This window comes from Thalassophryne amazonica, chromosome 19 (genome assembly GCF_902500255.1).
Source record: "Thalassophryne amazonica chromosome 19, fThaAma1.1, whole genome shotgun sequence".
NCBI classification, from domain to species: Eukaryota; Metazoa; Chordata; class Actinopteri; order Batrachoidiformes; family Batrachoididae; genus Thalassophryne; species Thalassophryne amazonica.
The window spans coordinates 51,619,438-51,642,247 of record NC_047121.1 but is presented as its reverse complement, the minus strand read 5'-3'; the positions used below and the strand labels follow the sequence as shown (position 1 = coordinate 51,642,247).

The window sequence follows — 22,810 nt, the reverse complement described above, 5'->3', positions numbered from 1 at the left end:
GCCGTCACGTGTGCATCTTTCTTTGGCTCTGTTAGGGTTCAGGATTCAAACGCCAGTAGACGCCCTCACAACAGAGACGACCCTCCATCTGTATCGAGCCTGTCGTATTAATGTGGGAAGTAAATCTTATCCAGGCCTTTTTGCAGTTATTTTTATTTTCTGTAGCACAAATCAACTATAAGTCTACATCACCCCCTGAATGGGATCCTTGTTCATTTTAGGTTACTACCATAGTTCAAGTACCATAGTACTACTATGGTAAAATTTATTCTGGGTAAGTTATCCCTCTCACCACCAATGGAAATACGCAGTGCCTGCACTGGAAAAGCGTGTACAGTTTGTGGTGAGCATACTAGTACCACAGTACTACAATGGTACATACCAGGGTACCACAGTTACCACGGTACATAACAGACTACCTCCCATATCACCACGATATATACTGTTGAAGCTCAGATATTCCTATGATACATACCATGGTATTACCAAAAATACTCTGTTGTCCATACCACAGTACTACCACATGGAACCATCCCTGGTTCTCAAGACCAGGCACCTAAGTGGCTCTACTTTACTCTTTTCTACTCTTCTATTTTACTCTTGCTTTAGATATACCTTAGTATACTGGCATAGTTCCACCTTAGAATTGGAATATAATATATAAGATAGACCTTACTGAATTTGGTACTCATACTGTGGCACATTATCTCTGGTACTGCCAGTGGAAAATGCGTAGTTCCTGCACTAGAGAAGGACGTATAAACTGTCACGATGGAGATGGTTCAGGACATTTTCATCTTGTTAACAAGGTGAACTGAACCACCGTCAGTGTTTCCAGTGGAACATTGTGCCGGTGTTTTATTTTCCGTGTGCTCATCACCGGCAGCATGAAAAGCTTTCAGCGAGTCCTTTCAGCGAGCGATGCATCAAAATAACACCGAGGGAGATTGTGTAATGTGCTCTTCAGATCAATACACCTCCCTCACACGGGTTCGGTCTTATTTCCACTTCAGAGTTCAACAAATGTGACGGTGCAAAGTGGTTTGTGAGCTCCGCGGGGACCGAGCTGTGGCATCCTGGGAAATGATGCCCAGATGGTTCGCCTGCTCTCAACACGTCAAGCTGTCATTTTATTAGCACACCTTTAATCTTCTTAATCAATACACAACACGCACATAACGCACGACACTTAAAAGTTGTGAATCAGTTATAATAATGACACCAGCTACTTTTTAATTGAAAGTGCTGCGGCACAGTTGGATTAGCGCTGCAGCCTTTAGCTATTTTCAAGCAGGTGGAAACAAAATGTCGTCCGCTGTTATCGCAGCTGTCGCTTTGGACTTAAGTATTAATAACAGCTAACATCACCAGTGGTTAGTTAATGAAATCACTAGTTTCTTAAGGTTAGCAGCTACACACTGAAATAGTCACTTTCTGTAGCCATTGTAGTGACCTATGCTAGCAGAAAAGCTAGCTGGCTAACGAGGATACTTCTCAAACAGTTAACACATAAAATACTTGAAGGATGTATTTTCTTATAACCAACTACAAAATAAGTGTATTTTTTTTTTTTGGAAACTGTTTGTAGGCCAGATTTTATAAAACAGACTATGAGATAATATGAAGGCTTTGTTACTTTTTCAGCAGATGTTAAATCTGCGCTGCAGCTGTGAATTATCAGGAATATTTAATTTCTTTGGGTGAATCCATGAATAACAGTCAGTCCTGGAGTCACCACAGCAGATCCAAGGTGGATCTGCATTGTGATTTGGCACAGATTTTACACCGGATGCCTTTCTTGACGCAACTCCACATTACATGGAGAAATGTGGCAGTGGTGGGGTTTGAACCGGGAACCTTCTGCACTGAAACCAAGTGCATTAACCATGAATGACAGTAAATTCTAAAAGGTAAAGTCTTGATTTTTGTTTTTTTTGGTAAATCTGATGTTGGAGTTGAACTTTTTTTTCAGCTAACTATTCTGAGGACTCATCATACGATTCTGATAAGCAGTTCATGAATTCACAAGTTGTTTCCAGCAACCTTATGTTTGGTCAGCGACACCCGAGAAAGTAACCTGTGATGTGGAGTTGTGGATTCTCATCCACTTGACACCCCAGAATCTGGATATAAGCACCAGCGGGCTTCTGGATCAATACAGGACTTCTACTTCTTTCCATTATTTGACCAAATGTGGTACAAAATACACAACAGAATGGAAAAATAAAATCTGAATTAGTGAGTGGATAAAACGTGTGGGTGGGATGGTACCAAATGTTCTCATCCGGACCACAAGTTACTGACACCAAACTCAAAACACTGTTTCAAATCTTCTGCAGCTCCCATGTTTTGGAACATCAACCTGGACTACCGCCCCCTGCTGGATGGATCATGAATGTGCATCTATATCAAATTAAGAATTTACTACTTAAAAGCTGAACACTGACTCTGTACGTTTGTTAGCGTGTGCATTGTTTGTACTTGAGCACTGGGCTCAAAGGTTGACCTTGACCTGCTGCCTTGACTTTTAACTGATTTCTATCAAAATCAAGTAACTTTTTCCTTCACTAACACTCAATAAATTAACCATGTTTAGTTAAAATTGGATGAAAACTCTTTGGATTATTTTGTTCAGACATGAACAGAAAACAAAACCCCATGTGAACTACTGTCGCGTGAAAACAAACTCTGTACCGTGTCAGGAAAATCCTAAGATTTATTTGAATATATAAGTCAATTCTGCCTCTAAATAACTAAAATGGCATTGCTAACATACAGCATGTCATAATTTACTTCAAATCTATTACAAAATCATAGAAATTAATAGTTTTCTAAAGGGGAGGGGGGTATTTGTACCATGTGATATAGCCACAATTGATACCTCAAAAATGATCTAATTACACTAAAGGTTCATATTTCATCAAGGCCAAACGATATATGCCTGTCCTATATGTGTACACAATGCATTTTCAGAATTATATGCACATACCTGAGCACAACTCAATAATGCAGATTATTCTACTGGGAATCCAGGTTTAACAGGAAGTACGGCTAAATGCGGTTAATGCGGTGCTGATTTAAAGGAGGCTGTGACGGATTAATCATGTCCAAAAGCGTCTCTGCAGCTTGTGTTTGACAAAATGTCCTCGAAGCTGTCCGAGGTAAAGACAGGACGCACAAACAGCTTTAAGGCAAACACACAGAACCCCAAAAACTCATCCGTGTTGGGGGGGGGGTCCTCGTTTCTCAGCCATGAGATAAAAGATTTAATATGCATGAAGCCTGTGCTGGTCCAAAAAAGGGCTCTGCAAAATGTATCCGACCTGCGGCACCGAGTCTGCAAAGGCCTTATTGGATCAGTTCTTGAGGTGATGCTCGCGAGCCGTTTTAACGTCCAGCGGGTTCCAGACCAGTTGCTACAAATCCACAGAGCTGTAATTAATCTGACGAGGTCGGACTCAGCAAAACAAATGCCGGCTACATGTTAGCATGAACGCTACAGCCAAAACACTCAAAAAACTACCACGTTTGAAAACCAACGTAGTCGTGGAATCAAGGCGGAGATACCTGATGAATACAACGCAACACATTCTGCATTCACAACACGAATTGAGCAAAATTGTTTTAGATAAAACTGAATTTTGACACAAATAATTCAAGGTGGTGAGAAGTCAGAAGGCTTTTTTTGGGGGGGGGGGCATACGTATCAATTTTACAGATGATTGAATCACGAAAATTCAATATAAGTTTAATTTTGATGAACTTCAGACTTCTATTACATTTTGAAATTATAACTTTGAGTTCGATTTGGAATTATGACGAGATAAACAAGCCCCGTCTCACGCTTTATTTCTGTATAAATGTGCCTCGTTTTTAATGACACATTCAAATTTAGTTCACTATTTTCGATGCTAACCCCGTGTCACCCCATATTTTGTGATGCCTTCACAAAATAATGTTTCACGAACTCATAGATTACATGACTTTTTGTGACGCTGTCACAGATCAGGTTGAACAAATTCCAGTTGTCAGAATTTAAACTTTGGAAGCTCAAAATGTGACATTTCTGATTTTAATATAAAACATAAATTACTGTGAATTTCATGGTGAGAGATTTAAGACTGTGTTTTTAAGTGATCAACATGACTATTTTAGCCAATTAAACAACAAATATGACAATTATTTTATCTCACAGAAAATGACTTGAATCACGGAATCAGTCATGTGCGCCCTCTGCTGGTGGATGGTAGCTACAACAACAACAACAACAACAACAACCCTCAACTCTCATTTTATGAACTGATGTTATGAGGGCAGGTTAATTGAGGATGAGCCCTGTAAATAGAATTTGGATCTTATTAGATGTTCTGTCCGTCTGAACGTTAAAACGGCTTGATGAGGGGGGGGGGGGGGGGGGGGGGTTTCCGAGCCATCAGCCTCTTTGCAGACTTTTCTGGGATCCGGCCCTGGTTGCCTGACCGTGCTCCGTCTCCTGCTCCTCTGCGGCGCGCACCACACTGTCCACCTCGGAGGACACGTAAAGGTGTCTGTCCCGAGAGCCTGGCCCGGTTCTGTTGACGGAGAGCGGCGCAGTCTGTGTGGAGTTCCAGTCGGCGGGGGCGCTGCTGGAGGTGTTGGCCGCGGAGGTCGGGGGCTCCCCGGGCAGCTCCGGCTGCCTCCCCGCCGAGGAGGATGAGCTGGTCGGCTTCCAGATCAGACTGTAGTAGACGGCCAGGATGATGGCTGCTAAGGACACGGACAACACGTAGGCAAAGACGGTGGCCAGTCTCACCCACTTCTTGTTGGTCTTAGCAGCCATCTTCGCCTTCTTGTCCCCGGTGTAGGTGGCCGGTTTGCCCCGCTCCATGGTGGGCATGAAGTCCCGCTCCCTCATGTTGGCCCTGCTTTTGCCTCGATGCTCCACCACCCCCTCCGTCTTGAAGGCTTCGTTAGATCCACAGTCCAGGAGAAGACGAGAGACGCTGTAGATCCCCGAGCAGCTAAACCAGGTCCTTGTGGTTCACGTGATGTCGGAACCGCGCGCGGCGCTGCGTCTCTCAGCATCCGACAGATGTGCGGGCGCACCTGGATGCGGGCCTGCGGCGCCTCCGCAGTGCGAGAGCCGCTGTCATTTATTCCAGAGGAGCTGAGCGTCTTATCCAGAGAAGCAGGCGGCTGGCTCAGCTAAAAATACAGGACAGGGGGCGGGCTCGCTCTTAAAGACGCAGCGGCACAGGGCTCGAGCCCGTGCGCCTCCGTGTGGAGGAGACACGGGGTCGAGCGCCTTCTGCGACTCTCATAATTCATAATTCATTTTATTGTGTAAAATATTTGTATACATGATTGCATATAATGACACATAATAACAAATCATAACATTCAGTAAAAACAAATATCAATCAAAATCAGGTGACATTCGTTATACTAAAATACAGGTCATAATTTGCTTTAAAAGTAGCTGTACTAAGAATAATACAAGATTACATATAATACATCATAACAAATCATAACATTCAATAAAAACAGCTATCAACAATCAAAATCAAAATCTGGTGGCATTCGTTATACTATAATACAAATCATAATTTGCTTTAAAAAATATCTGTACTTGGGGATATTGTACTATTCCAGATCTTTATTGCTCGGTTACTAAAGAAGTCTTTCCTCACATTTAATCTAGATCTATTAACTTCCAAGCACCATTTATGCCCTCTAAGGCCAGTATACCTTCTCAATTCAAAAAATACCTTGGGGTCAACATTCTCAAAACCATGCAAAATTTTGTATATTTCAATCAAATCACCTCGAGTTCATCTATCTTCAAGACTTGTGAGACCAAGTTGCAAGGGCCTATCCTCATAAGGCAAATTTTTAAATTCTGGAACCAACTTAGTGGCCCTTCTCTGTACTTTCTCTAAAATATTTTTGTCTTTCTGCAAATATGGTGACCATGCCTGCACACAATATTCAAGGTGAGGACAAACAAACGTTTTGTATAAAAGAAGAAAAGAGTCCTTGTCAATAAACAAAAAGGCTCTTTTTTTATCATCCCAAGAATTCTATTGGCCTTAGCTGCCGAAAGAGCAATGTGGCGGGAAAAGGATAAGTCCTTGGAAATCAACACTCCTAGGTCTCTTTCTTCTGAAACCACTTGTGTTTTTCATTCATAAAATAATCGTAACATGGATTTTTTTTTTCTACCAATATGGAGAACTTTGCATTTTCCTTCATTAAACCCAAGTAACCATTCTTCAGACCAAGCCTCAGGTGATAGGGGAGACCGGGATGCTCCTCACGTTATTTATTAGCTTGACCTAAAAGAGTTGTGTCATCTCTCAGTCCCATAACACGTGTTTAACCCTTAAAGGGGGCGGGGCCAGGGGCGGGCTCAGTGCCCCTGGAAGTGTTGTTTGCAAAGTTTTATCATGACTATTTCTTAACAAAATAGCAATTGCCATATTTTCTGGACTATATCTCCAACCAGACTGTTTGATTTAAAATTTCCAATTTTGCCTGGTGTAATGGGGGGGGAGTGAATTCAAAAGACTCAAACAACACAAATAACAGACCTCAATTTTAGATGCTGCATTAATCAGAAATTTTTCCTGGGCAGGACGTCATTACCACAGCCTGCAGGCTGACCAACCCCCCCCCCCCCCCCCCCCCCCCGCACTCCAGCCACGCCCCCAGATGGGCGGGCCACTACCCTCAGCGAGAAACAGTAAAGTTATATGTGTTTGCATGAAAAATGTTGCATTTAACATTTATTTATATGCGGTGTGCTGCTCGCGCTGTTATATAAACATTATGTGTAAAAGTCAAACTGTGTTTGTCTGTGTAGCGTGATAAGCAAATGAACAGTATGTCTCATGGTGTTCCACAGGAAATATGAGGACATTATTATTATCATAATTATTATTATTATTATTATTATAAGATTTAAGGGTATTAGCAAGTTATATTATGATTTATGTCACAGACAAATTAGCCATGAAACATAATATCCAACAAGACAATTAGTCTCATTTGTCCAAAAATGGGTCATGAAGACAAAATAAATATTACAGTGAGCCTTACCTTAGCCTAGCTGTCATCATTGCAGGTCCAGCTGTCCCACAAAATGTAAACAAGTTGACTGCTGAGTAGTATGAAGGTTATTCCTTTTCTTTATTCAAGAGTGTGGTCTGTCAGTTTGAGAGCATGATTTCTTAATTTCACTTATTCTTTCAGACTCAGCACATCCTTCCCATTCAGATCTTCTTGTTTTAATTCAGCTGGCATCCACCACCTTCTCCTGAATGGAGATCACAATATACAAGAGCATCTTTCAGCTGTCACACATATGCATGGTGCCATCTTGTGGCAGTAGATGATAATGCAGTATTTTTGACAGAAGTCACTTCAAAGTAAGTCACAAGACCAACCATACAAGTAAACAAAAGTGTGACTTATAATTCAGAAAACACTATACCTGAATATTTGTGCAAAGCTAAAACATCCCCAGAATAAAATAAATCAAAATACTGCATTTTATGGGCACATAATCCCAAGAAGAGTCCAGCAAGAGGCTAATGCATAGCTTCCTTGCTGCTTAATGACGTCACTTCTGGGAAGGCATTAAAGTTTAAAGTCCTTCTCTGTAATTTGACAACCCATTAGCAGAGGATTTGACTGAACTTTTGTTTAGTTGTGGCAACAGGCAAAACACTGATGACACTGGATGCTTTTATACTTAATCTAAATAAAACGATGTAAAAAGCCAGTCTGTTTTATGTCCCTTTTATTTTTTTAAATGTATTTATTTTGATGTACATGCAAAAGTCAGGTTCAAGTACATGGTACGGAGGAGAACATATTAAAGTGCACAAACACTTATTGCCAATGTGGTCCTCAAACACTAAGTGAAGTCTTTCAGTAATTTTTAAGGTCTTTATGTAGTTGAAGTTCACATATTTCGAAACATCATAAATGTTAATATCACAGCATGGTTTGTGTCCAATAAAATTAAAATATGTATTAAACAAAACAAAGGCTTGGCAAAGTTTTACATGTGAAGCCACCGACCCTGTGTGTGGTCAGAGGAACACTGCCGTGATCGTGTCTTGATGATTGTGTGGTGATTTCACCGGCTGCATGTTTGCATTAGATATTGAACGATCTGTTTATTCAAATAACTCGAATCATTTGTTTAAGCAGCATCAGAGACACACAGTATGACCTCACACAGCTGCTCGTGGGGTCATCAAAGTCACAACACAAGGTGTTGAAAACGCACAGCAGAAGCTGGAAAAAGCCTCCATTAACCAACACAGGAAGCTGTCTGTCTGTCTGTCTGTGTGTGAAGAACAAGCGAGCCCTTGTCAGTGTGAGACTTTTGTTAATCTTTGTGAATTTAAGCAGAAACTCCACTACAAGCACATCTCGATTCATCCAGCTTCAATGTGGTGGTGTACAGGGAAAAAAAAGGGCCACTGTCCAAATACTTATGAACCTGACTGCACAGAAAAAGTTGATACCAGTCAACCAGGTAAAATGATCACAACTCAAAAATCAATCTGAAATCAGAGTGAAACTCCAGAGACCTTCACCTGGACTCATGATACACGTTTTTACCGTCGTCATCATTTGCAATTCATATTGTCTGGGGTGCGTCCAGAGACCAGTCTCAGCCAGTCCCAGCCTCAGCTGGTCCCAGCCTCAACCGGTCCCAGTCTCAGCCGGTTCCAGCCTCAGCCGGTCCCAGCCTCAGTCGGTCCCAGACAGTCCACTTTGGTCCAAGTGCTGGAGGCAGGCAGATCGTCAAATTTTATTGATTACACAGTAACAAGGAGAGAAGGGACAAATCTTGAAGGAACAACATGAATAAGAAAAGATACTTTTTGCAGCCTCCAGAGGTCAAAGATTACCTCGTTAAAGGAGAGAGATTTACCAAGTGGTCAGAGGTGAGTGAATCTTTCCAATATCAGAGCTCCACATCGGATCAGTAGACAAATCAGATTTGTGCATCTGCAGTTTTCTTATGATTAATGTGAACAATAAATAAATCAATATTCCGGTAACTGTTGTGGGATAAAAGCAGACTTGTTCCATGTGAACTCAATAAATGTTCCAAATGTCTCCAGGACTCAAACAAAACTGCACCGGTCACTATGAAGATGGACCCCAAAGGTTTTTATCTCTACTGGACGACACAAAGCAAGGTAGCCCACAGTAACCCTGCATGCTGTGATTTCTTATATTTGTCCTTTTCAAACAATGTAAATTTCCAGACTGCAAGCTAATACAAATATACATCAGCTAGAAAAGCACTCAGAGAGCACAAACATTGAGCACCTGATACCCACATACCCACACCAACCAGCTGACCAGGATATACGAAAAACAAGAACCGTGGAGGTGACGATGAAGTCAAAAATCAATGGGGTGATGGAGGGACCGTCCATGATGGCAGTTATGTGGGTGATGACGCAAACAGGTTTTCATCCCAAACTGTTCACTTTACTGCACTTTTAGACATTTTTAGACATTTAGACATATTGTTGTTGGATGGAAGTCGAAGATGTTTGGGCTGGTTTTGCTTTCTGTAAGCACCCTGAAGTAAAGTAATTAAACAACTAAAAACTCAGCGTATTATTTATTCATAATGCAGACACCATGTTAGAAAGCAGAAGCTAAGGAGCTAATTGATTTTTTTTGTATTTTCACTACTGAACAGACAGTCATAGATGAGGTAAATGTGCAATGTAATTAAACATTTGAAATCTCAGAGTTATTTCTAACTAGTGTGCTGCCTGTGCGGATCCACAGGCTCTGGATTGGGTAGTGTTTATAAATTAGGTAGCTGACTTTTTTCAGGGGTAGTAATAAATTATGCAAAGTTTCTATAATGAGTTGGAATGACGTGTGAGTCCGGAATGTAATTATCAAAGTTCATTGTTCACTGTTGTTACATAATATCTGTAATTTCTCCAAAAATATTAGTCCTATGAATATTCTGGTTAGGCAGCGTTCATCCTTGACCCAAAATACATAAACATACCAAGCAGCAATTGTCACCTCTCCTCAGTTTGTCTGTGATCGAAGCCATACATGCACGCGTGCACACACACATGCATACACGTACACAGAGGCCACTTGGCTTTTAATATATTGATAATGCAAACACTTATTTTAGATTTCGTTTGCTGACCTGCTGTTGCTGTTCTTGTTGTTTCACAGAGTCCAAACAAGGGTTATGCTGAATAGTATGAAAGTTATATTCCCTCTTTTTATTCCAGAGCATGTTCATTCAGTTTGAGAGCATGATTTCTTAAATGTACTTTTTCTACAAGACCTACATCTCTTTCATTCACCCCACCTCCTCCTCCTCCTCCTTCTTGTTGTTCTTCTTCTTTTCCTTCATCTTCTTGTTCTTGTGGTTGGCATCCAGCTTACTGGTGCATTACTGCCACATTACTGCCACCTTCTGCTTTGGAATTTGAAGCACAGGACCTCATTCAGTATACAGGAGCACCTTGACACACATGTATATAGTACCACCTTGTGATGATAAAAGGCATTACAATAGCTTTTCATAAGTCTCTGGAAGCGATTTGTCTTTTATCTGTCAGTCTGTCTGTCTGTCTGTCTGGAGCTAGATCTCACAACCTGCCAGTGGCTTTCCTTCATATTTGGTTTACTGTCAGTACAGAACGAACCCTGTGATTTATTTTCACATCACAATTTGGTTAAATGGGACTTGGCCAAGTTTATCTACATGAAAATGAATTTCACAGGAATTTTCTCTCAGAAAGCGTTTGGTGGAATTACTTCATATTTGGCGTAATGTTAGTACATACATCTTAGTACCAGAGGTGATTCAAAGTCACCATCAAGTCACTTTCAAGTCATGAATCAGCAAGTCTCAAGTCAGCTTGCAAACAATTGGTGATCATTATGACTTGAGACTTGACTTGGGACTTGCTGATTCTTGACTTGAAAGTGACTTGATGGTGACTGTGTTCCACCTCTGGTTAGTACAACCCCAATTCCAATGAAGTTGGGACGCTGTGTAAAATGTAAATACAATCAGAATACAATGATTTGCAAATCCTCTTCAACCTATATTCAATTGAATACACCACAAAGACAAGATATTTAATGTTCAAACTGATAAACTTTATTGTTTTTGTGCAAATATTTGCTCATTTTGAAATGGATGCCTGCAACATGTTTCAAAAAAGTTGGGACAGTGGTATGTTTACCACTGTGTCACATCACCTTTCCTTCTAACAACACTCAATAAGCGTTTGGGAACTGAGGACACTAATTGTTGAAGCTTTGTAGGTGGAATTCTTTCCCATTCTTGCTTGATGTAAGACTTCAGTTATTCAACAGTCCGGGGTCTCCGTTGTCGTATTTTGCGCTTCATAATGCGCCACACATTTTCAATGGGTGACAGGTCTGGACTGCAGGCAGGCCAGTCTAGTACCCGCACTCTTTTACTACGAAGCCACGCTGTTGTAACATGTGCAGAATGTGGCTTGGCATTGTCTTGCTGAAATAAGCAGGGACGTCCCTGAAAAAGACGTTGCTTGGATGGCAGCATGTGTTGCTCCAAAACCTGGATGTACCTTTCAGCATTGATGGTGCCATCACAGATGTGTAAGTTGCCCATGCCATGGGCACTAACACACCCCCATACCATCACAGATGCTGGCTTTTGAACTTTGCGCTGGTAACAGTCTGGATGGTCTTTTTCCTCTTTTGTTTGGAGGACACTACGTCCATGATTTCCAAAAACAATCTGAAATGTGGACTCATCAGACCACAGCACACTTTTCCACTTTGTGTCTGTCCATTTCAAATGAGCTCTGGCCCAGAGAAGGCGGTGGTGTTTCTGGATGTTGTTGATGTATGGCTTTCACTTTGCATGGTAGAGTTTTAACTTGCACTTGTAGATGTAGCAACGAACTGTGTTAACTGACAGTAGTTTTCTGAAGTGTTCCTGAGCCCACACGGTAAGATCCTTTACACAATGATGTCTGTTTTTAATGCAGTGCCACCTGAGGGATCGAAGGTTGTCATTGTCATTGTCAATGTTGGTTTTCGGCCTTGCCGCTTACGTGTAGAACGTTCTCCAGATTCTCTGGCTCTTCTGATTATATTATGGACTGTAGATGATGGAATCCCTAAATTCCTTGCATTTAAATGTTGAGAAACATTGTTCTTAAACTGTTGGACTATTTTTTCATGTAGTTGTTCACAAAGTGGTGATCCTCGCCCCATCTTTGCTTGTGAATGGCTGAGCCTTTTGGGGATGCTCCTTTTATACCCAATCATGACACTCACAGTTAGTGTCGTCAGTTCCCAAACGCTTGAGTGTTGTTAGAAGGAAAGGTGATGTAACACAGTGGTAAACATACCACTGTCCCAGCTTTTTTGAAACGTGTTGCCGGCATCCATTTCAAAATGAGCAAATATTTGCACAAAAACAATAAAGTTTACCAGTTTGAACACTAAATATCTTGTCTTTGTGGTGTATTCAATTGAATATTGGTTGAATAGGATTTGCAAATCATTGTATTCTGTTTTATTTACATTTCACACAACGTGCCACGTTCATTGGAATTGGGGTTGTACCTACATCATTTGTGTCACTAACTTGTTAAAAAGTACCACACCACTGACTTATGACTATAGACTGGATGTGGTCAGGTCAAGGAACATGCTGTACATAGTTGTGTGTTGTTGCTTCCCACAAAACATTCAAATTTTGCACTGCAAATTTTGATGTTTAGTTTTACTGCCCCCTACTGGTTGTGTGAAGACCTTGTCATTAAATCATACTAATTGGGTTCCCTCCGGGTCCCTCGGCTTTGTCCCACGTCCAAAGACATGCAGCTTAGGTGGATTGGACACTTTAAATTGTCCGTAGGTGTGAATGTGTTTGTTTGTTTGTATGTGACCCTGTGACAGACTGACGTCCTGTCCAGGGTGAACCCGCCTCACACCCTCTGACCACTGGGATAGGCTCCAGCCTCCACAACCCTTAACTGAAGTAAGTGGTTGAAGATGAGTGTGTGTGTGTTTGCATGGCCAAGTGTGGGATTTGGACTAAACCTGATTCAGCTTGTTAGAGCTACAGATGTTTGTTGTCTCATTTCTCACGTTGTCCCCATGAAAATAAGTTTCACTTATATAGTGTCAAATCACAACAAAGTTGCTCCAAGGCACTTCACACAAGTAAGGTCTAACCTTACCGACCCCCAGAGCAAGAACACAGGCGATAGTGGTAAGAAAAAAACTCCCTCTGAGGAAGAAACCTCAAGCAGACCAGACTCATAGGGGTGACCCTCTGCTTGGGCCATGCTACAAACATAAATTACAGAACAACTCACAGAACAATTCACGGACGACAGGACAGGAGGGTCGCCAACACAAATACAACTCCCATCTCTGGATGGAGCTGCACCTTAAACAGAGAGAAAAAACAGAATCAGGCATCAGAAAGACAACAAACACCATGTAATTTGTCAGCATTAAACAACAAGAAAAGCAGAAGAAATACTAAGGTGATCACCGGCCACTAGCCCTAAGCTTCACTAAAAAACCCAGAATTTAGGTAAAGTTGAGGCCGCGGCCCACTCCGTTTACTAATAAAATTAATTAAAAGTGTAAAAAGCATAGTAACATACTCTGTCAGTATGCTAGCCATAAAAAAGGGAAAATAAGTGCGTCTTAAGTCTGGACCTGAAGGTCTTCACAGAATCTGACTGTTTTATTGACACAGGGAGATCATTCCACAGAACAGGGGCATGATAAGAGAAAGCTCTGTGACCCACAGACGTCTTATTCACCCTAGGGACACAAAGTAGTCCTGCACCCTGAGAATGCAGAGCCCAGGCCGGTACGTAAGGTTTAATTAGGTCAGCTAGGTAGGGAGGTACCAGTCCATGAATAATTTTATAGGTTAGTAGCAGAACCTTAAAATCTGATCTCACTGGGACAGGAAGCCAGTGAAGAGACACCAAAATGGGTGTAATGTGGTCAAACCTTCTACTTCCTGTCAAAAGTTTGACAGCAGCATTTTGAACCAGTTGGAGACCCCTAATGCTGGACTGCGGTAAACCAGAAAATAGAACATTGCAGTAGTCCAAGCTAGAAGAGATAAACACATGAATCAGGGTCTCAGCATCAGCCATAGACAGGATGGGACGAATTTTCGCTATATTTCACAGGTGGAAGAATGTAGTCCTTGTAATATTTCTAATGTGGAGGTCAAAGGACAATGTAGGATCAAAAATTACCCCAAGGTTCCTCACTTTTTCACCATGATGTAAGACACATGAGTCTAGGCTCAGTGTTAACTGGTCAAATTGATGCCGATGTCTCACTGGACCAAGAACCATCATTTCAGTCTCATCAGAGTTTAAAAGTAAGAAGTTTCTAGACATCCAGCTTCTCAATGATTCAAGGCAATCAGCTGAGGGGGTGGGGACTGTGACTTGTTTGGATGTGACCCTATGGGGGTTTGAGGGCATGTCTCCCTGGAAGGGTTAAAACATCTGTAGCTGTTTTCCTGCAGTTTAAGGCAAAATATGGGAAGCTGAAAACTGACTCTCTGGTCCTTGATTTGAATACACAATTTTTATTTTAAGCATGGAAACTGTAATTCTGCAACAATCAGCCTTTGTTTATTATGGAAGACATTTCCCATATTCTATCATACCTTTGGTCAGCGGCTCAACCCCCCCCAGAGCCGCCGCTAGTGGGGAAGATGTTTGCAACAGTAGGTTTTGCAGTTTAAGTTGCCTGACTGATGACTGTGCATGTGTGAAGGTCACATGGCCAGGGTGTGTTTAATATAAGCGTATTGTGTTTAGGGATGTTTCACTTTGGAGTTACACCATGAAAAATCAACACTGAAACGCCTCAAACAGCTGCATGATGTTTGAAGATGTTGCACTCAGTTATTCTCAGCGTATGAGTTGGATGCAGATCCATGTTTGGGCCTGTGACTACATGTTGACTCCAGTGATGGAGATGATTTCTCTGCTTCTTGTTTCTAGGAGACATCGTTCTTGGATGTTATGACCATCAGAGACACCAGAACAGGAAAATATGCAAAACTTCCTAAAGTGAGTATTTTACAGCTCTGTGATTCAATTAAACCAAACAGGTGCTTCTGTTGAACCCCTGAATCTCTGCAGGCATGCAAATAATATGGAAGGCCCCCAGTTTACTCATTAGGCATATTTGAATTGCAAAATTTGCTACAGACGCACGTACCGCGGCTGCACATACACAAACAAAACCAAACCCATAGCACCGCCCAGTGCTGCCCGTTCTGGTCCATGAATCACAGAGGGTTCAAGAGGTCATGCTGGCTGGTCCCTGGAGGGGTTCTGTTGAAGTCAGAACATCCTCTTCTGGGGTCCCTGAGGAGTTTTGGGGAACTTGCTTTGATGCTGTTGTCAGCTCTTTAGAAGTGACTGATGCTTTCTGCTGTTTGCGTCTGTTTTTCTGCATGTCTGCATTAGTGTGTGAATGTTTGTGTGTGTGCAGATTTTTATATTCTGTAATCAGCAATTTGCATGTGGAACAAACCTGTGCCTAACTGCATTCAGAATAAAAGTGCTGCAGCTGTGATTTAACAATTTTAAAAATGAGAACTAAATAGCCTTCTTAAAAGGGAGTTTTTCCTTCCCACTGTAGCCAAGTGCTTGCTCACAGGGGGTCGTTTTGACCGTTGGGGTTTTACATAATTATTGTATGGCCTTGCCTTACAATATAAAGCGCCTTGGGGCAACTGTTTGTTGTGATTTGGCGCTATATAAAAAATTGATTGATTGATTGATTGATTAAGGTACATAGTAAGTAAATGACAAAATGGTAAAAATATCTTTTTTCCTTTTTGCCTCTAATAAGTAATTGTGACTCTTGAAACCAACCTTGTTACCAAATGTGGAAACAGAATCCTTTGTTAAAAAAAAAAAAAGAAAATCCAATTTGAGAACATATTTAAGTTTTCATTGTTTTAGCTCTTCTGTATATGAATTTAATCCTGTTTGTTCCAAGCCAATTAATTAATGATTAATTAATAAGTAATTACTATGGTCATTAGGGATACAACTTTTGTGTAACCCCACAGTTCTCTATCATATTCTAATGAGCTTTTGATAGAAAACAATAGGAATCTTTTTTTTTTTTTTTTTTTTTTTTGAGCAAAAAAGTTCACCTATGACTAACTTTGACTAAAAGTTTTGTACTCTGTTGCATTTGGGTGGATTTCCAAAAACTAGAACCCTGGTTAAACAACAAACAAAAAAGGGAAAAGTACGATGACTCAGCAATATGATCTGATCACCACTAAAGTCCCACAAATACTAAGAATTTATTAAAACCCAGAGAGTACAAACAGGTTTTTACAAACATGAGTTCATGGGTGAACGTTTTTAAAGATAACTCAAAAAGTGAGTTCACGTTAGTTATTTATGCATAAAAGCCCATCTCAGATATATGATATAGGAAATTGTTTTGAGGGAAGAAATTAAAATGTTGTGTTCATTTGAGGTCCATTTTATCTTCCAACTGTAAGAAAAAATAAAAAAAATCCGGTTTTGCTCCTTGTGCAGCTCTCTGCCTTAATATAGCTTCTTTTCCAGTTTTCACTTTTTGTTACATTTTAATCTTTCAAGCAAACTATCAGAGTACTCACTAAAACAATTAAACACAACAGCTCAGAAATATGCTAGATCAGTTTGAAATACAAAAATGCTCCCTAGCATGTTTTATATTATTTCCTCATTTTCATTTCTTTACTTTTAATTGTTAATCTGTGAAATAATGACCAATCTGGTGTGCACTTTGTGTCTTCTTCATCCTTATTCTTTATCACAGAGCTATTTTCATTTCTTTCACAGCAACCAAAAGTCCGCAACGTGTTCAATATGGATTTTCCGGACAGCAACTATCTTGCTAAAACCCTGACCGTCGTGTCAGGCCCCGACATGGTGAATCTGACGTACCATAACTTCTTTGCCTCCAAGGACAAAGTGACGCAGGTAATAAAACCGTCTCTTATGATCCTGTGGCCTCGTTTTATGGCTTCATTTCCAGGCTTTATTAAAATATGGAAGTCATTCATTTCCTGATTTTAACTAGAATGCTACTAATTAGCTTGTGCACGCTGGGGAGGTGGTGGTCTGGTGGTTAAGCATTGAGCTTGAGACCAGAAGATCCTTGGTTCAAATCCTAGCCTGACTGGAAAATCACTAAGGGCCCTTGGGCAAGGTCCTTAATCCCCTAGTTGCTCCCGGTGTGTAGTGAGCACCTTGTATGGCAGCAGCTTCACATCAGGGTGAATGTGAGGCATTACTGTAAAGCTCTTTGAGCGTCTGATGCAGATGGAAAAGTGTGATATAAATGCAGTCTATTTATCATTTAGCTCCGTAATTTAAGTTAAAATGTGACCACATTTTACTCTCTGTCCCTCACTTTTTGTGAGTTTTTGGTTATTTTGTGCAAATTGACTTTAGTAAGATGTGGGTTTTTATCGTAAGATCTCTGATTTACTCAAAGATGATCATGTTTTAGTTTTTTAATTTTACCACGTTCTAGTGACACAGCAGTGACTCTGTGGGATATGTGTTGGACACCCAGTCTTTAGACCAGGTACAATTCCAGGTCTGTGCTTTTCCACCACCTGTCTGTGTTCCTGGACAAGACCCGTGATCCACATGGACCCATTCCACCCAGCTATAAATGGTACTATTCTGGCATGGGAAAGGAACATGTGATGGACTGGAGTCCTGTTCAGAGGGAGACCAAGACACTTTATGCTGTTTTGTCTTTGGTCCGATCTGGCCACCTATTACAAAAGACTTCCCTCAGCATCTTTCTTAAATTACACTATGGCTGTTAAAAAAAACAAAACCTCTTTCTCTTAATTGAGGTGAACAGGAACATTTTGCTTTTTTGTTCCTCATTTTAAACGTTTGAGACAAAATATTCAACAAGTTTGTGCACAAACTTTATTGCTTTACATGGCCACATTTAATGAAGCATTACCCAGTTTGAATTAAATGTTGCATTTTAGTTAAAGTGTTTCAGTATTTCATTGACTTTTTTCTTTGTGTTGCTTATGATGAAATGTCATTATGTAGCTTGTTCTTTTCTTTTAGTTTCAAAGTCACACTTTATTTAAAATGTTTTAGTATTTTATTCCTTTTTTGTTTGTTTGTTTGTTTGACGGTTTTAGTTATAATGTGGCCATGTTATAATTAAAAGGAAATAATATGCATGGCCATGTTTGAATAAAAATAAGAAAAGCTCATAAATGCGTGTGATGTGAATAAAGTTGGAAAACGTGGTTCCGGTGACACGTTTTTTTCCTTGGTGTCCTTGTGAGGACACGATAAACGTCACAGCGATCTGTGTTGTTTGCATTTCCATCTATTCAAACAGCCACAAAGAATTAGCCGTTAAACAGTGGGCCCATTCCTCCCCCTTCATCTTCCTGGCCTTAATGACTCCAATATCCGGATTTAATGAGCTGTAATGAAATCACAGTTTTGCTTTTGGTCAGCGTGCACTCCTCTTATTTCCTGAGCTGCTATTAGGTTAATGCCCTCTAGTGGAGAGTTTGTTTTCATTTGAAGCATTTCATAATTGTTTGCTAAGATCATTTCCCGCACATCTCTCGCCGGCACTGGATGTAATTTATTTGAAATGAAATGCACTCCACAGAACTGGGCAAACGACATTCTTCATATTGCTTACAATGCTGCAAGAAATAACGCGTGCAGACAAGTGTTCCTGGACAAAATGTGAGTGAGAATCAATGTTTAGTTTCATGGTGTTGTGGAACATCACACTCAGCTTCATGGCTTGTGTTGTTTCGTTTCAGGTTCATCCGCATTTCTCTGCAGACCAACAAAGATGGAAAGATCCCCGTGAAAAAGTGGGTGACAACCTGACAAAGAGAATGGAGCAGGCCGATACTTTCTTCTCAATACTTTGCTGTGTGTTTTCAGTATTTACAAGATGTTTCCAGCGGATAAGAAGAGGGTGGAGAGCGCCTTAGCATCAGCACACCTTCCCAAAGGAAAGGTTAGAAAGTTAAGTAGCTGTGCCCCTGAACGGAGTTTTGTTTCCTGTGTTTCTGGTATGACTCAAAAAATTAGGTCAAGTCATTTGATGGGCAAATGTAGTCCTCCTCTACCTCCTGTGATACGCCAGCATCCTCTTGGCCTTTTCCAGTTGCTGGGGTCCTTAATGATGAAGCTGTAATATCGTAGGTCATGTTCCCTCACGATGCCTCATCTGAGTCTCCCTAAGCAACTGTTTGGTTGACATGAATTCACTAACCAAGTATCCTCCAAAGAAACCAAGTCCCAAACACATTCAGTTGTCTCATTAGGTCGCTGGTTTGCATCCAAGGCTTACAGCTATGTAGTAAGAAAGGAAGGACCAAGCTCCTAAAGACTTAGACCTTTGTTCTCCTGCAAAGGTGTTGGCATCACCAAACATCTCTGCAAGCAGTCTCAAGACTCCATAAGCTCTTCCAAGTGTCTGTTGGTCTTAAAGGCTGAGGACCTAGAGACGCGAACGTGACTGCTGAGATAAGTGAATCTTTCAAGACGTTCAACACTTTTACCATATATATCTCTATTGACTGAGTCCACAAAGTCATTGAATGCCTGGGTCTTAGTCTTGATCCAGGACCGTCTCAAACCCACACACTTCAGCTCGTCGCTCAGCTGCTACACAAGCCGATGGACCAGCAGCCTCTCAAGATGAACTCAAGTCAAATCTTCCAGCATGTGCTAATACTGCAAGTCAACATTTCCACCACATTACAGAACCGCCTTGAGTCCTAGATGGTAATAACCGGTCCACAAGTTAACAGACCTGTAACCCCTCAGGATGGAGCTCAGAAGTTTATGTTCACCCTAACGACAAAGGAGATGAGTGTGACAGAAGCCTCTTCTGCTACATGGTTTTTCCATGTCCACACTGTAAAACTCAATGAGTTAGTTGAACTCAAACCATTTGAGGAAACCAACTGAAATAAAATAATTTTCAAAATTGAATTGTTAAAGTTTTACTAACTTAAAAAATTATAGTTAATTAAACTAGTTCATGTTTTTCAATAAAAAAGTGACATAAATTTTTGCCTAAAAAATTGCATTGCATTTTGGATTAGATTTTTTGTTGGTTTACTCGTTGACTGTGTTGTTATGACTCCGCCCATTCGCTCCCCTCAGGACGCGAACTCACGATCTCCGGCACGGGAGTTGGACTCTCTAACCAGAAGGCTACAACCCAGGGCTCTGGCCTTGTGACCAGAGAATCCTTTTGAGCTGTTGGGAGTGACGTTTACTAACTACGTATGCACAGCGACACCTGCTGGCCTCCATTACATAAACTCAATTAAAATGAGTGAATGGAATGTGCTGGAAATACATCATCAACACTTAAATGCCCCAAATCTTTAAATGCACTTAAAGGAACTGAGTTGTTATGACAACAAGTCATTTTTGAGTTAGTTTAATTAATGGAAATGAGTGACTATAATTTTTTTCAAAGTTTGAGTTACATTAACTTAATTATTGTATTAAAATGGAGTGTTCGATTTAACGGATCTTGCGTGCACACAACCACACGGTTTCACATGTGTGGTTTGTGTGCACGCAAGAAGATAGAGCTTTGATCTTCAGCATCTTGCTCAAGGATAATTTGATGCTCTTCTCCAGTCAGGGTGTATCACTTGCTCTACTATTTGAGCTTTAGATGCAATCTATGTAAAATGGGGAAAAAAATAGAGATCCGTCATCATTCGGATACTCTCAGTGTCTTTTTCCCCTCCTCAAAAAAATAAAAAAATAAATACAACTTCAAGCTGTGCCTCCATGACTCTGTGGGAGCAATGTCATCTTCTGTGGTTGATCTCAACAACCCTGTTTCAATGGACACTCCCACTCTGGATGGTTCTGAGACATTATTGATCTTCATCCTCATGGTCTGTTGTGAGAACCAGTTAGAACTCAAGAAGCAGTGAGGCAGAGAGCTGATGTAAAAGAAATACAGATTTATTGTCTAAATGAAAAGATAAATAAGCAGCCAATGGTGGAGGAGGACATTGGAGGACTGGAAGGTCAGGAGTGAAACCAGGTGGACCAGTGGAGCTGGTGGCAGCTGCAGATCTACAAGGTAAGAAACAAAGTACCAAACAAGATAATGAGGGAAGTCAAGGAATGAAAGCGGCAAAGTGCCCAGAACGGGTAACTAGAGGCCAACTGCACCACACAGACAGTGGACGAGTCTGGCAGTGTCCTCCTGCTCAGCCAGACCTTAAGAAGGCGCCGCTAATTACCAACAGGTGTGTCACAGCCACAGGTGCTCCTCATCATCGGCTCCACTGGAGGGAGGAGAAACTCCAAACCACAACATGGTGCTAGAGGTTTGACCTCCATCAGCGTCTTCAGCTGGACTCTCCACTGAGTCATAGAGAAAGTTGAAAACACATCTAAGAGGCTTCTTCACTCAGCAGTAAACTGATGCGGTGGCCTCAGATACACCCTTCAGAGTTTCAATATTCAGATTCTTCAATCTAATCTTCTAAGATATCTTCTGCATGGATGACTGAGATGTTTGATGGACAGACCTGACTGATGCACTGCCTTGCTGTTTTCTCTGTAGTATGACACCATCAAGCCTGATGTGTTCACTGAGTCTGCCTTCAAGACCTTCCTGATGAACCTCTGCCCTCGGCCTGAGCTCTACGAGATCTTCACGTCTTAGTGAGTAAATCTGTTCTTCACCTGGTGCTGAAAATCAGCCGTGCAACACACACACACAAAAAAATAAAAAATCTGTTTTTGCTTTTGTCAGTATTATAGTCATTTTTATTTTAAATATAACATTTATTGCCATCCTACTAAAACCATCCTCACTTAGGGGGTTTACAGCTTCAGTGTTCGCTGAACAATATTCAGAAAAATGACAGAAAATTTAAGAGTTCAACATTTTTCAATCATTTAAAAAATGGTGAAACAAACCAAAAATAACTAATGTCACATTTTTTCTTGACAATGTCCAGAATGGCAAAAATGACAAGAATTGGCACTCTAGGGTTGTTGGTGCAAATAATTGGCTGCATTGACTTGTAAAAACCTTGGATCGTGTCCTGGTTTGTCCCCGTCCAGGCCGGTGTTGTGGCTTTGTCCTCTGTCTGCATCTGTCTTCTTTTCATTGGTCCTGTTTGGCCCATTGTTTGATCGTCGGTTTGTTTTTCTTTAGTCTCTGGCGTTATTTTCTGTGTATCATACTTTAGCCAGGTGTTGAGTGCCGTTCTAGTTTCTGTTCCGCCTTTGTTGTCTTGTTATTCGCTGTTCAGTTTTTTTCTCCTTTGTTCTTTCTGTGTGGATGTTTTCTTTGACTTTTGGTTTTGCTCTCTGTGTTTATTTAGGTTATTTTGTTCATTGTAGGGTTTTAGGTACGTCACGGTCACGCTCACGCTCAGTTTCTCACTGAACTCTCTTATGTCGTCTCTTCCTTTCTCTGGTCTGACCACGCCCCCTTCCTGAACGTTCCTCACACCTGTGTCTCATTTTGTGTAATTACCAGCTGTGTTATTTAAGCCTCATGTGTTTCGTCAGCCTTTGCCAGTTCATTGATCATTGTATCCTCGTTCCAGCTGTTTCTGTCATTGTCCTGTTTTCCTCCCTGTAAAGCTCTGTTATTACTCCAACGCCTAATCTGACAGTCTGCATTTTCCACCCATTTTCTGAGCCATGCATCCACGTATCATAACAGGTCGCTCTTT

General features: G+C 41.0%; 2 protein-coding genes across 2 annotated transcripts in view; one reads left to right on the top strand and one right to left on the bottom strand.

The window, feature by feature from the left end:
- Positions 1–2,854: 2,854 nt before the first annotated feature.
- LOC117501082 (putative transmembrane protein INAFM2) lies at positions 2,855–5,142 on the bottom strand. The gene has a single exon (XM_034159891.1). It carries the CDS (start codon positions 4,892–4,894, stop codon positions 4,433–4,435), a length of 462 nt encoding a protein of 153 aa, XP_034015782.1. The 5' UTR covers positions 4,895–5,142; the 3' UTR covers positions 2,855–4,432.
- Positions 5,143–8,806: 3,664 nt separating this feature from the next.
- Positions 8,807–22,810, top strand: part of plcb2 (phospholipase C, beta 2) — a 72,451-nt gene continuing 58,447 nt past the window's right edge. The window contains 8 exon segments of the mRNA XM_034195112.1: positions 8,807–8,942; positions 9,123–9,200; positions 15,051–15,119; positions 16,905–17,045; positions 18,730–18,809; positions 18,890–18,943; positions 19,017–19,092; positions 21,685–21,785. Of these exon segments, the coding sequence (XP_034051003.1) occupies positions 8,859–8,942; positions 9,123–9,200; positions 15,051–15,119; positions 16,905–17,045; positions 18,730–18,809; positions 18,890–18,943; positions 19,017–19,092; positions 21,685–21,785 (683 nt within the window). The 5' untranslated portion in view covers positions 8,807–8,858.

Bases quoted from the DNA above. Each gene is read 5' to 3' on its own strand.
- LOC117501082 (XM_034159891.1), bottom strand. From the start codon at position 4,894: ATGAGGGAGCGGGACTTCATGCCCACCATGGAGCGGGGCAAACCGGCC.